The sequence below is a fragment of the Podarcis gaigeae genome, assembly GCF_964106915.1.
Source record: "Podarcis gaigeae genome assembly, chromosome: 12".
Classification (NCBI taxonomy): Eukaryota; Metazoa; Chordata; class Lepidosauria; order Squamata; family Lacertidae; genus Podarcis; species Podarcis gaigeae.
In genome coordinates, this window is record NC_139688.1 from 27,612,410 (window position 1) to 27,626,257 (window position 13,848).

At 42.0% G+C, this 13,848-nt stretch overlaps 1 protein-coding gene across 4 annotated transcripts in view; it reads right to left on the reverse strand.

Annotated features, from left to right (window-relative positions):
- CDK6 (cyclin dependent kinase 6) overlaps nt 1-13,848 on the reverse strand; it is a 110,160-nt gene that overhangs the window by 51,449 nt on the left and 44,863 nt on the right. For all 4 annotated transcript variants that reach the window (XM_083705123.1, XM_083705125.1, XM_083705124.1 and 1 more), the window contains one exon: nt 7,076-7,243. In XM_083705123.1, the coding sequence (XP_083561249.1) occupies nt 7,076-7,243 (168 nt within the window). The remainder of the gene's footprint in view (nt 1-7,075; nt 7,244-13,848) is intronic.

Genomic DNA, 13,848 nt, shown 5'->3' on the forward strand with positions numbered 1-13,848 from the left:
AAGACAGGAGCAAAGTGCACAAACAATGGAATTTTTTTCACAGGTTTCCACTTGTCTATACCTATTAGGAATGTCTTGTGGTTGGCTTTTAAAAAAAAATCATTGAGATGGAAAAGTTCCTTGTTGGACACCTACCTTCAGTAATGTGTAGAACAAAGGTATGTCATCTGTCACATTAATTGCTAATCCAGGCTATAATATTTCACATATTCACTGGGAAAGAATTTCAGCTATGCAGTAAACCAAGCAGCAGGGATATAAAAAGAAAATCGAATGCCTTATGATCAATTAGGAAACTGAATACACCCCCCCCCATACACACACCTAGGCTAAGGGAACCTGGATGCCAAAGAGAGATCCAAGGAGACAAAACATTTAAATTTTGGGCTACCATGGCAAATCAATACTCCATTCCTTCTCCTCTCGTTCCTGTGATTATTAAGGTTTTCCTTTAAAAACTGCACCACTTCCTCCTCTCTTCTGAGAAGCCAAATGCTCTGTATATTCAGATCTATGCCTAAGCACTGGTGCAGTTATGGAGGTCAGGCTATACATATGTAAATGTCATTTGTAGTGATTTCAACAACAACAAAAATCAGTGGGAACTTTCCTAGGTCTCAATCCAGCTGGTGATATCCCTATGTAGAAAGATGATTCTACAATCTGATTAGTTTAAATCAGAAATAGAAAAGGGCCTTGTAGGGGAAAGCACTCTAGTCGCCAGGATCTGAAAGCATTGGGGAGTTGAGGTAAGATGCCCATATCCAGTCGAAGTCAAATGATGACTATGGTTGTCCAACAATACAGTAACCCAAATCACATTTAGAAAGGATGGGAAAGGCAAGAACAGCTATTGGTTTGCAGTCTTCTACTGTGCTTGTAGCTTTCAGAAAGTTACTACATTGAGAATGGTTGCAAATATACAATCTGTTCAATGCTAAGCTTGCTTGGTGAGGCAGGTTTGCTTGCTCTTGGCAACTATGTCAACCTTTGTATGGTAAATGCTGGTGTTACAAAATGAAAGGCAATTCAGGAAGCTCAGATAAAGTTCAGGTAATGTTTACACTGGTTATAAAAATCTGGAAACAATGCAGAGATTCAAAAGAAGCATTCTTTGCTGCTGTTTCTGTTTTGTTATGTTTTAATACAGCCTTTAAACTTGGCCAAAGGTAAACTCTACCCTAACTGTTGACTTGTACCGAGCTGAAACCATCTTATGTTAATATACTACATTTCACTTTCTTGACTAAAACTAAAAGACCAACAATAAAAAAATTCTTTAAATATATTAGGAACAGGAAACCGGCTAAGGGAGGCAGTTGGCCCTTTGGACAACAAGGGAGTCAAAGGTGTCCAAAAGGAGGAAAAGGAGACTGAAGAGAAGCTGAATGAATCCTTTGTGTCTGTCTTCAATGTAGAAGATGTAGGGTGGAAGTTTAATGTGAATTAACATATTCATTAGGGGAAATAACTATTTATCAAAGTATTCAGTATATATTTTATTTTCTCACTCTTTTGATATTTAGAATGTTTACTTAGGAAGAACCCTTCAGGATAATTGTCTGAAACAGTAAATTAATTTCTGCAGATTCTTGCATCATATGACTCCTAATCTATACAGCTGAAGGGCTTTGGGATGTCTCAGAGTTCTGTTGCTAGTGCTGCAAAACGAAGTAGATCTGTATTTTTCTAAGAACTTCTGTATACCACAGCTTCAGTGAGAGAGCATACATTTTGCAGGTTCAATCCCTGGTATCTCTGGGTAGGGATGGGGAAGACTCCTGCCTGAACCACCTCTACAGAGCTGTGGTCTGACTTGAAATAAGGCTGCTTCCTATGGTCCGGATTCTCATATTTTTATTTATTTATTACATTTTCATACTGCCCTATACACATAGACCTCAGGGCGGTTCACAACATAAAATTACAATATAAAAACCACAAAATGCATAATAAACATAAGAACAGAAAGAAACCAATAATCCCCCTTCCACAGCACATTTAAAGGGCACTGGATGTCAATCAGCCAAAGACCTGGTTAAAGAGGAATGTTTTTGCCTGGCGCCTAAAGGTGTATAATGAAGGCCAGAGGAACCTTCCTGGGGAGAGCATTCCATAAAAGGGGGTGGAAATTATTATTATTATTATTATTAGTTTTCAATTTCTATTTCCAAATATAAATATAAATCACGTCTTTCAAACGTGATTATATCAAGACAATAATGCTATATATGGCTTTTTAATTCCACAGTTTTGATGTGAAACATTTAGCTTTACACAGTGCGCAGGACTCTCCAAAGCCTTCCCACTCCTTATGGCATTAATTGCAAACTGAGCTTTCTTTCACAGTCTAGTAGAAACTAGCTTTCTGGAACTAGGATCTGTACAGACTTTGGTCCATTTAACAAGGTCAGACTGTTTATTCTCGACCAAATTCTTTCCCACTGTAAAAAGGTACTTTTAAATGCCACATTCCATAGCCAGTGCCAGTAAGTCACTGAAGCATATTTTCCCACAAGAACTGATACGATGGATGGGACTCTACTTATTTAAAATTTCTACCGTTCGAATTACACAAGGTAAAGATAGCTTGTAATGAAACAAATTGTTTAAAACTATCCATGCTTTTGTTGCATTGAAGTTTCAGACTGGGTATTCGTTAACCATAGCATTGGTTGCCATACAAATACAGCAAATGGTATATCTTCAGTAAAGAAGAAGAAGAAGAAGAGTTTGGATTTGATATCCCGCCTTTCACTCCCTATAAGGAGTCTCGAAGCGGCTAACTATCTCCTTTCCCTTCCTCCCCCACAACAAAGTGAGGTGAGTGGGGCTGAGAGACTTCAGAGAAGTGTGACTGGCCCAAGGTCACCCAGCAGCTGCAGGTGGAGGAACGGAGACGTGAACCCGGTTCCCCAGATTGCGAGACTACCACTCTTAACCACTACACCACACTGGCTCTCACAGGAGAGTGAAATCACACATGAGATGAAAAATACAGTTGAATAGACATATATTAACTATATATGTTAATATATGAACTCTACTGCTGATTATATGAACCTGATTGTATACTGTTGATCTTAGGAATCTGAGAAGACTCCAAATATAACTGGACTCCAACACCCAGCTGTCCCAGCCAGCATGACCACTGATCAGGGATGATAAATAGTTTTAGTCCAGCAACATCTGGAGGGCCATAGCTTCTCTGATTTATTAAGAGTAAACTTGCAGAATATGTAGATGGTTCAGCGTATGGCCCGAAGGCACGTGAGGCCACCACCTTGTTGAAGCTATGCAAGACAGGGTCTGGTCAGTATTTGGATAGGTTAAGAACCTGGAAACCACATACACCCCCAACCGGGTTCCACAATGGAAGAAAGGCACAATATGAATGTATAAAAATAAATAAATAAAAGGCTATCCCTTTAATTATGCTGGTGACCCTTTCTGGCAGGGTACTTGTTCCATAACAGGCTGACTGAGGCTGATGTCAGTTGTAGTTCAACAATATCAGGAGCGCCAAGGGCTCCCCATTCTTGGAATAAAATAGCATGTAAACCAAACTGTCATTGAAACAAACGTCTGATTATATCAACATTGTGGCTTTAGATAAACTGGGTAAACTGGGCTGTACCTTATTCCCCCCCCCCCCCAAATAAATAAATAAATAAATAAATAAATTAGCTCACTGCATTCATTGCAATTTTTGATGCCATTTCTCCTATACCCCCCAAATGAAGCAACCTATCATGTCCATTTGTACCATATCAAGTCAAGCCATCGGTCTATCCTGTGTAGCACAATCAAATCCAATTGGCAGAAGCTCTCCAAAGATTCGAACAGTTCCCGCCTCTTCTAATCAAAGCTTTCCCAAGAGCCAGCACCAACACTTGCAGAACAGTTTAACTCCACATGACACTGAAAACTTGTCCCCATTGTTCTGCTCCTGAGAACAAGCCCAGATGTTCAACATAGGACTATCAATTGCTCCGATTTCCTAGCTCCGGGACTGGTATTCTCTACATAAACATGTGTCGATTTATTCTGAGGCTTTCTGAGGAAGCATCAAGGGATAACAAATGACAGAAATATGCCCACAAGGTTTACCTGCCAAAATAATGCTTTACTATTTGGGAAGTAATCATTGCAGCTAAAATACTTTGAAGTTATCGGTTTGCAGCACCCAGTCAACTAGGCTGGATCAGTTCTTTATGCTGCCTTACTTTCACGGCTATTTCTGTTCCACTAGAGGAGTTCCTTTGTCGTCAGAGAATGAGGATGTATCTTGGGAAAGAACTGATACTTCAAGAAATAATTCTTTATCTAGCCTCAATATACTGCACCGCTGTAGGAAATGACAGAGAGTTCACATGTCGACTGATCATAATGATAACCCTGACAGGGGACTTTTTGTAACTTCATTATGTGCACAGCTCCTAGAATATGAGGTACTCAGTCCTGTATAGAAACATCTGTTAAGTGACTCACAAATTGTTCACTCTCAAGGTGAAGAACAGAAGCGAAGACTCTAAACTCTGGGGAGAAGAGTTTAGGTTAAACATTAGGAAGAGCTTCCTGATGATTTAGATAAGCTCAGCAATGTGAAGTCACTTTCTTTGGACAGTTTGGACAGATATCTGCAAGGGAACCATTAGCTGGAAAATGATAATGATTTAGAGCAGGAGGTTGGAGTAGATGACCTATTAGGTGCTACCTACAGTTCTATTATATCAGTGTTTCCCAAACTTGGGTCTCCAACTGCTTTTGGACTACAACTCCAATCATCCCTACCTAGCAAGACCAGTGGTCAAGGATGATGGGGATTGTAGTCCAAAAAGAGCTGCAGGCCCAAGGCTGGGAAACACTGTACTATACTATGAATGGAGATTGTATGCATCAGCTGTGTCAATGTGCAACTAAACCACAGGATCCATGTGGCACACAGGAGTCCTCGTAAGGTTTGGAGCAGTGTCAGAAGTGCAATGTTCTATATCATTGTTCCCAAATGATGTTGGAAGTCTGGATGCAAGTCAGCTGGCTGAGAGAGGTTTGCATGGGTTAAAAGCGATAAGATTTCCAGCTTCCTATCTCTGTACCTTTATCTCTATGCAGACCACTTTAGCTCTTTGATGACCAGTAAGTCTTAGGTTGCATCCTGTTTACAATTTCCTACTCCTCCTCACACACTTTCTCTGGACCTTGAGGCAAGCGGTCAGTTTGGATTTGTCTTCTGAGAATAAAGGGACAAGCATAGCTTTTTTCATTTCTCCAACCAGATAGGACTACAGAATGCTTTCCTATCAAGAGTGTACTTCCTTTAATAAACATAAGCTTTCTTATTTTATACCAAAGCCTTAGTTTGAATACCTTTCAACTAAAGGTATGCTCCAAGCAAGGGTTCATTTAACTAAAGTCAACTTCTGCTGCAGCAGACAAACTCCACATGCCAACATATATACCTGGACCTGACCTTGTTTATTTAAGAAGCAGACTGTAGCTATAAGCTAAGGGTATTCTTTATTATTTGCATATAGTGTTAAGGCCACTTCTATAAAAAGACCCTGCCATATGGGATGTCCAGGAAGGACTGTAGATCAATGATGAAGCATCTCCTTTGCATGCATGAGGTAGGGTGAGGAGAGACTCCCGGTTTGAAATCCAGGAGACCCACTGCCATTGAGTTAGATGGGCTAATGGTGTGACTCAGTATAAGGCAGCTTTCATATGTTCCTTTCTGTCTCAGGAGCTGCCCTTTAAGATTACTAGGAAGCTTAAGGTTCAGATCTGCCACAAATTCTCTTGCACTTCCCACATTTTAGAACTGTAAGGTTTGCTTGAGAAGCAGGCGGGGTTTTTTGCTCATGCTTGGAGATCACAATTGTAATGGTTATAGGGGTTGCTCGTGCGTAAGGTGCCACCACTCCTGGCTAGGTTGCCTGGTTAAACCTTTTCTGGCTGGACAGCCCTTCACTTTGTGGCTGTTTCAGTCGCTAGCAGAATCCGTCAGTGGGCGTTTCTTGAACTTCCAGCAAAGAAGTTCTTTGATGCCAAGTCTACGCCTACTTTCCCTGCGCGGAAGTCTTCTGCGCAGGGTGGGTGTGGGTAGCGGAGGACCCGTGCTCTCCCCGCTGGTCTCCGGCGAGGAGTCCTGGAGCCCCCTCGCCGATTCCCCCGTCTGCCGCCCTTTATCCCTGGTGTTACGCTGATTTCCTTCCCCAGCCGATGAGCTCCCTCTCTCCCTGCTGGGCCCTTCTCCAGCATCGCTTGGGAGCCTTGCCTCCACCTCTGGCTCCGATGTCAGTTCCCTGACAACAATCGTTTTTAAAACACTGAAAGTGGGACACATGGTGGACCCCGTTGATATTTTTAAATTCTTGTTTGACTAATATGATGATCCAAATATCACCACAAGACCAAGGAAATAATATCTGATCATCTCACATTTTTCCTACTTCAATGCCATAAACAAATGGCAATTGACTGATGCACAACCAGGTTACAAGTAGTCATGTAAACAAGCCCATGGTGCCATATTTTATTTTTCTCCCTCTTGTGTACTCTACTCACTTCGCCTGCTGAGCAAAACAGTAACTGCTACATTATTTTTTAAGAAACTTACAGGCCTCCTTCTAAGCACTATCAAGATGTGATTCAGAAGGGGAGGAAAAATGGCAACTGTACTATACCTCCTGTGTAATGTGCAGTCGCTGCATATTAAAACAGTTTAATGAAGTAGTAAAAGATGCAAAAGCATAATATTCAGGGAAGTCCACCTTTGTATATAGTCTTGGAATGTCAATCAGGCTTTGATTCTTTGTACACTGGACTTTTCATGAACTTACTTCCACGGAAACAAGTACACGACTAAGTAGTCAGATTCAGCAATTTGTAGGAATAATTTACCACCCTGCAGTAATTGCAATCGCTTCAGATAAAGTTCAACTGTAACGCTTCTCAAATAGTAACAGCTATCTTTTGCTTTATTTAGTTGTTCTAAAATAAAGACCAAACAACACCTATGTGAAACTAAATCCTGAAATTAGATTTAAAGAAAGAACACATTGAAACTTACCACAGATGTAAGAGCCATTTGAAAACTGTAGATCCTTGCAAGGCCAAAGTCAGCTAATTTTATCTGTCCATTGCTGGTGACTAGAATGTTTTGCGGTTTCAGATCACGGTGGACCACTCTGTGCGAATGCAGAAAATCAAGCCCTCGCAGGAGTTGAAACATCATGTCCTAAGGGGAAGGAATTGAGAGTTTTGATGAGAAACAAAGTATGTCATTTTTTGCACAGCTTAAATATACAGACAGGGCACCCTATATATACTTAGGATATATATACAATAATTAAGCCCCATTTAAGGTAGTGAGACTTACTCCTGAGTAAACATGCACATGGTTCTGATAATTGTACCTATGCTTGTGTATCTAGATACACAAACAGCCCTCTTAATGCACATTTGCCTTAATGCACATTTTTATCACCATCATCAATTCTGTTGGGAGCTGCCCAGAGTGGCTGGGGAATAAATAATAAATTATTATTATTAAATTATTATTATTATATGTTTGCAGGAAAGTGCTGCAATGGGGAGCCTTGTGTATTCATGGAGGCTTTCCACAGAATAAAGACCTTGGAAGATCAAGAGTCCCATTCAAATGGGAAACATCTAGATACACAAAGCTTCCTGCTGCAGAAATTTGCTGTAAACACATGAAGTGGCCCGAGGACTCACGCAGCTTCAGGGGCTCCCCCTCCTCTCCCGTAGTCCACTCAACCTATGTTCCCTCTTTAGGCCAGAAGAGGGTTTCTATCAATAGGTGGAAAAAATTGAGCTATCTTGAAGAGATATGTTTATATTAGGTTGGATCCACCCTAAGCTAGCTGCTCTTAGGTCTCATTTAAATCAATAGAAATTACATTAGTAAGACTAACTTTTCATATAGGGCGGATTATGCGCAAGCTGATAAACATACGTCTCTATGTTATTAGAATTTGCACAACAAAAATAGGCTATTAACATTTGACAATTAAAAGCATGTAGTTAGTAAATAATATATTATTTATACACCATTCTTCTACTCATAAAGCACCCAGAACAGTTTTTTAACATGAGGAATCATATAACCAAAAAGATTTATTAAAAACCTGATGCAAATTTCTTGAAAGCAGTGCCTTGAAAAGGTGCCATCTCCTGTATTCACACCTGCAGAGTTGACAAGACTTAAATGCAAGGGTGACAGGGGTGTTTGGCACAGTCACAAGAGCTTTGACCTGCAAGCTCTCAAGGCTTTTGAGCCTCCTTAATCAATTTCACATTCGAAATGCATTATCTAATCCAAGAGTGTGGAACCTGCGGTCTTTCAGATGCTGTTGCGGTAGAACTCCAATCATTCCTGGCCACTGAGTGTGCCAGCTGGGGCTGATGGGAATCCAGCATCTGGAGTCACAGGATTCCCACATCTGCTTTAATCCAACATGATAATTTACACACACGATATTTAATTGCTCAACTGAAGGGTTGAGTTTTGTAGCATTTTTTAAAAAAATGAATCGGATCACTATAATGACCAATAAATATTAAAATCCAAACCAAAGCAACACAGAATATTCACAGGTATTTGGTGATCATGTTTACTGCTTCTGTCTTTTACATGTTCAAATGCATACAAATGGGGGGAAATGCACCTGTTTTGTCACCTGTACCATTCCGAGTCTTCATCTATAATTCTACATTTTAGTTTCTTTTCATAACACTAAAAATGTGATGGTTGGCAGGTGAAAGACCCTGTGAGAGAGGCAGAGAAAGGAAGATATCCCAGGATAGGAGACGGGGAGAAGAAAGGAAAGCTCCCAGATGAGAGCTCGGAGAGTTGTACGAGACAAAGGTTAACTATGCCAAGGTCATTCTGAATACTAATTTCTACATATTCTATTTCCACACAAATTGTTGTGGGCATGGTGATATAAACTCACCAATCTCACACAGTGAAAAATTCTTATGAATGCACTTTTGACAGTTGACAGGGTATGTTAAGGAGCTAGTTCTTAAGCTTTACCCTTGATACTGTTTCCAGGAAAATATACTGGCCACTCCAAACTGATGAGATAAAAAAAGGAGAACATGGTGATGATCTTACCATGCCAAAATTGAATGTGAGCATCAGCCATGATGCTCAAGACATACTATCTTTATCCTGCCAGATGACTAACAGGCCATTCACCAAAAGATTTTAGTGAATCTTTCTTAAGCCTGCTGAAAGGAAATTTAGGAATCTCCTAGTTACTTATCATTTCCAGAGGTCTTCCTGAATAATAAATACTTGTTTTAAACCAGTAAATGTGATCATGAGAACTATACAATTATTAAAGCTCCTGAACTAAGTAGTACTGCAAACAGGCACATTTCTGGGAATGAAATGCAGAGTAGTGTGTTTTTATTGGCCGTGCATCTCGAGCAAACCCACTCAGTACTCTGTATCCTGTCAACTGATTCAGAACTACAGCTCACAGGCTGCAATCCTACGTACACTTACCTAGGAGTAAGTCACACTGAACTAATGGGACTAGTTCTGAACACACAGACATAGGATTGCCGTCAGTCACTGATTTGGCTCTATACAGCCGAAATTAACACCTCAATGAAGGGTTAAAGTATGGCAGATGTTGATAGCAGGCTCTCCTCACCAACAGGAAAGACACATGGCTATGGGGCCCAGATCTGGGTTTCTCTTTCCTAACAGCTGTTTGTGGACAGCAGCTAATTGTATCCACTTGTTTAACCTCAGGGATAATGTCTAGAGGGGACAAAGTGCCACAAGCACACTTTTTTCAACGGTCATTTCCTCTCTGGTGTAACTTGCATGACAGCATGTGACAAGCAGAAATTAATGGTGGCACTGCTGTGCCAATACCTCTTGAATTGCTTTGACAGTGGCTGCAGGCTGCCTGCTTGGCCACCCAGCCAAGACCTCACATGAAACATGGCAAGGGGCCCACAGCTCTATTCACTAACAAGACAGCTGGTCAGTGATTAGGAAGCTGAAACAATGCACCAAGGGGGGAGGGAAAAAAACATTTGCAAGCAGCTTCAGATCAGGAGATCAAGTTTACTCAAATAAGAGCATCTGAATGTTTCACCACCTTCTTACTCTGCATATTAAGGTGGACTAGGGTGACACAAATTTCGTAAGACAACTCCGGCAGAAATTCAACGAGGCATTTGAATTATGAAAATAGACTTGTGGACTGATCTTAGTCGCAGTATACTTACCCATGTGCAAACCTTACAACCTTCTTATATGGAACACCTTTCTGTGACATCTAACTTGCTCAGACCAGAGGTTCTCAAACTCTGCAATCTAAGACCTAGAAGAATCTGCTTAGGGCTGCCCTACTATTATGACAGTTACCTTCAAGATAGGTTGTTATGGGTAAGTACACATTTGTGGATGATCTCTGCAAATTTGGCCGTTAATGTACTTTCCTTCCAAGTTGAAAACCAACATTTCAGTGATCACCTTCCAATAGTGACCACTTTGTCATTGTTCCGGTGCCAGAAGGACTATAAACACTCAGTCCTTCTGGAAACCTCATCATCGACCAAAATAAGAGGGATCAAATGGTCGGAGGCTGTGGCCCAAAAATACCAGGAATTTTTTCACAGGGAAATCATTGCCTATCTACCTCAAGTAACTACTGATTTACAAGACTTCAATTCGGTTTTGAAACTTTTTAACCTTCTTATAACAAACCTTACCACTTTTTTTACATCACCTCCTCAAAAGGCGAAAGTGGCGCATTGCAGTACTGGGGCCCCTTGGTTTAACACCTCTTGCAAACAAGCAAGATCCCTTCTTCATTCTATCTATAATGAATACAAAAACTCTAATGCCCAGGCTCTACCACCCTCCTATTTACAAGCCAAAAGAGCATACAAACAGACTTTAAAGCTGGCCAAACGCGAATGGTACCAAAAGCGTTGGCGAGCCTTGATTGCGGCCTCTAGATCCCGCAGACCACAGGAATTTTGGGCTCTGATAAACAAAAGAGGAAGGAAGTACCCATTGGCGATTATCCCTGCGCCCACATGGGAACAATTCTTGAGTAAATATTTCTCTTTGGCAGAGGAATCCAACTCATCCACGGAATTCCGAGCCGACCATCTACCTTTGTGGCCCTCTACCGACCCAGAGCTGATAATGGACTTGATACTAGATCTGAAAACGGGCAAAGCCCCTGGGCCGGATCTAGTCCCTGCTGAGGCTATTATTGCGCAACCGAGGTGGTGGGCTGAAATTCTGGCCAAAGTCTTTGATGCAATTAATTCTACGGGGCTTATCCCTAGGTCATGGAAGGAGGCCGTGATCGTACCAGTCCATAAAAAGGGTCCCCCTGCTGACCCAGAGAACTACCGGAACATCAGCCTTTTGTCTATCATCGGGAAAATCTATGCAAAATTTTTGCTGTCTAAGCTGTCCCATTGGGCATACGACTCAAATTTGATTGGCCATGAGCAAGCGGGCTTTAGGAACAATTATTCGACCACGGACCATATGGTAATTATGTATCATCTTGCCAGAAAATATTCTGCCCCGAGTCGGGGGCGCCTATGTGTCGCTTTCATAGACTTAAAGGCCGCCTTCGACAGTATCCCAAGAAACTGTCTATGGAAGAAATTAGAGAGATGGGGCATAGATAGAAGGCTGTTATGGCTTATAACCCAATTACACCACGGGTCGTCGGCTAGAGTGAGACTCACACCGGCGGGAAACCTATCCAATGAGGTCCCAATAAATAGAGGAGTGCGCCAAGGCTGCATTTTGGCCCCACTCCTCTTCAACTTGTTTATTAGCGACATGAAGCTCTTTCTGAGTGAGTCTCAAGCCAACATTCATGCCCCCCGCCTAGCTGATTTTCGCTGCCCTCTGCTCCTATATGCTGACGATGCAGCGATCCTTTCCTACACTAGAGTCGGTTTATGCAGAGCTCTAAAGATTTTTGCGGCTTATTGCAAACTCAACCATCTGACAATTAATCATGGAAAATCTAAAGTACTGGTCTTTACCAGGTCTCGGAAAACTTACAGCTGGAAGTTAGATGGAGTCCAATTAGAACAGGTTTTCAAATTTAAATACCTGGGAGTCTTTTTTCACTACAACCTAAGCTGGAAGCCACAGATACAGTATTTACTGAACAAAGGGAAAACAATACTTTACACTCTACTCCAATTTTTTGCGGTCGACGGAGCCTCCCACATCCCTTCTGCATTGAAGGTGTACCACGCAAAAGTGGTTTCCACCCTCTGTTATGCTGCCCCACTCTGGGCCCCAGGGTCCAATTTAACATCGCTGGGGACATTGCAGAATCAGTTTCTCCGTCGCCTCCTGAAACTCCCCATGTGTGTGAGCAATGCAGCCATACATCTGGAGCTAAGGACTGCATCATTGGAGACTGTCATCTGGAAGCGAGTCTTTGGCTACTGGCTGTCCAGCTGGCATAGGCTTCCCGACCATTACCTCTTTCAGTGCCTCTGGCGGGATGACTTTGTTAATCCGTGGGTAGGAAAAATCCATGCCAAACTTCTGAGCATCGGAATTTCCCCAGCAGACTCCTTAAAGATGAACCTACGCTCAGCCAAAAGCCTTATTGAGCAAAGATTAGCAGACATTGAAAATCAACACAACCTCTCCAGGGGTGGGGGTGTCTGCTCCCCCAGGTATCATGGAATAACCCCACCACTTGGCCTTCCATCATATATGTCATCTCTTTCATCTGTACCACACCGACTTGCATTTATTCGTGCAAGGTTCAATGTTTTTCCATCGAACCTGCTGAGCCACAGATTTTCCAAGGGTTTGGTGTCTCCGCTATGCGAGTGTGACGGGAAAACAGTTGAATCTCTTCCACATATAATGTTCAACTGTCCCTTACATAGCATAGCCAGGACTAAATTCCTGGGTCCTGCTTTACTGCGCTTGGTTGGCAGGCCTGTTGAGTCACATGCCGCACTGCTTTTGCAGGATACAGATCCTTCTGTAACTCTGCAGGTGGCGAGATTCCTGAATGCGGTTATCTCACACACAAAAACCACCAAAAAACAACATCAACAACAAAAACTAATCGGACAGTTATGATGAGAGTGCATGACGGATCTCGTCTCCAGTTCTCCTTTCTCTGGGAACCGTCCCTTGGATCTTTCCGGGCCCCAAGCTGTTATTTGTCACTGCTCAATGACCCACCCTTGCATCGTGGTGTTCCCCTTCTGTTGTTAGATGTATTGGTTTTTATGTTTCTGTGCTTTTAGGTTTGTACACATTTTATGGGCTAATAGCCGTAAATAAATTTGATTTGAAATTTGATTTGACACATTTGTGGCCATAACGGTGAGAGGTGGTCCCTTGGGCTTGGTCTGGACTTATTTTTTTCAGGGATTAGGTTCCTGGGAAGCTGAGAAAGGTCATGCAATAAAACAGCTTGTTCTTCACTGTCCCTGAATAAAGTAATATAGAGTTGACTGGGAGAAGTTAAGTAACCACTGTTTCTACAAAACCACACCTACTTCCCATGAGTCCATGCTAAAGCCACATGATGGAAGGGTGAAGATGAACCTTTGTCCACAAATGCATTCTGGTAACTTTTTGCTCCCTGGCACCACACATTTCTCCCAATGTATGGACCAGAGGAAGAGTTCTCTGTTCTTCCACTGCCCATCCCATTACGAGAGGAAAACAGGTGGGCCAGAAAGCAGGAGCAAAGCTAATTCTTTCTGTGGATCAACTCCTTGGAAAGGATGGGGGAAGAAACATCATAGTGGGGAAGAGGGAGTCTGCCACATTGG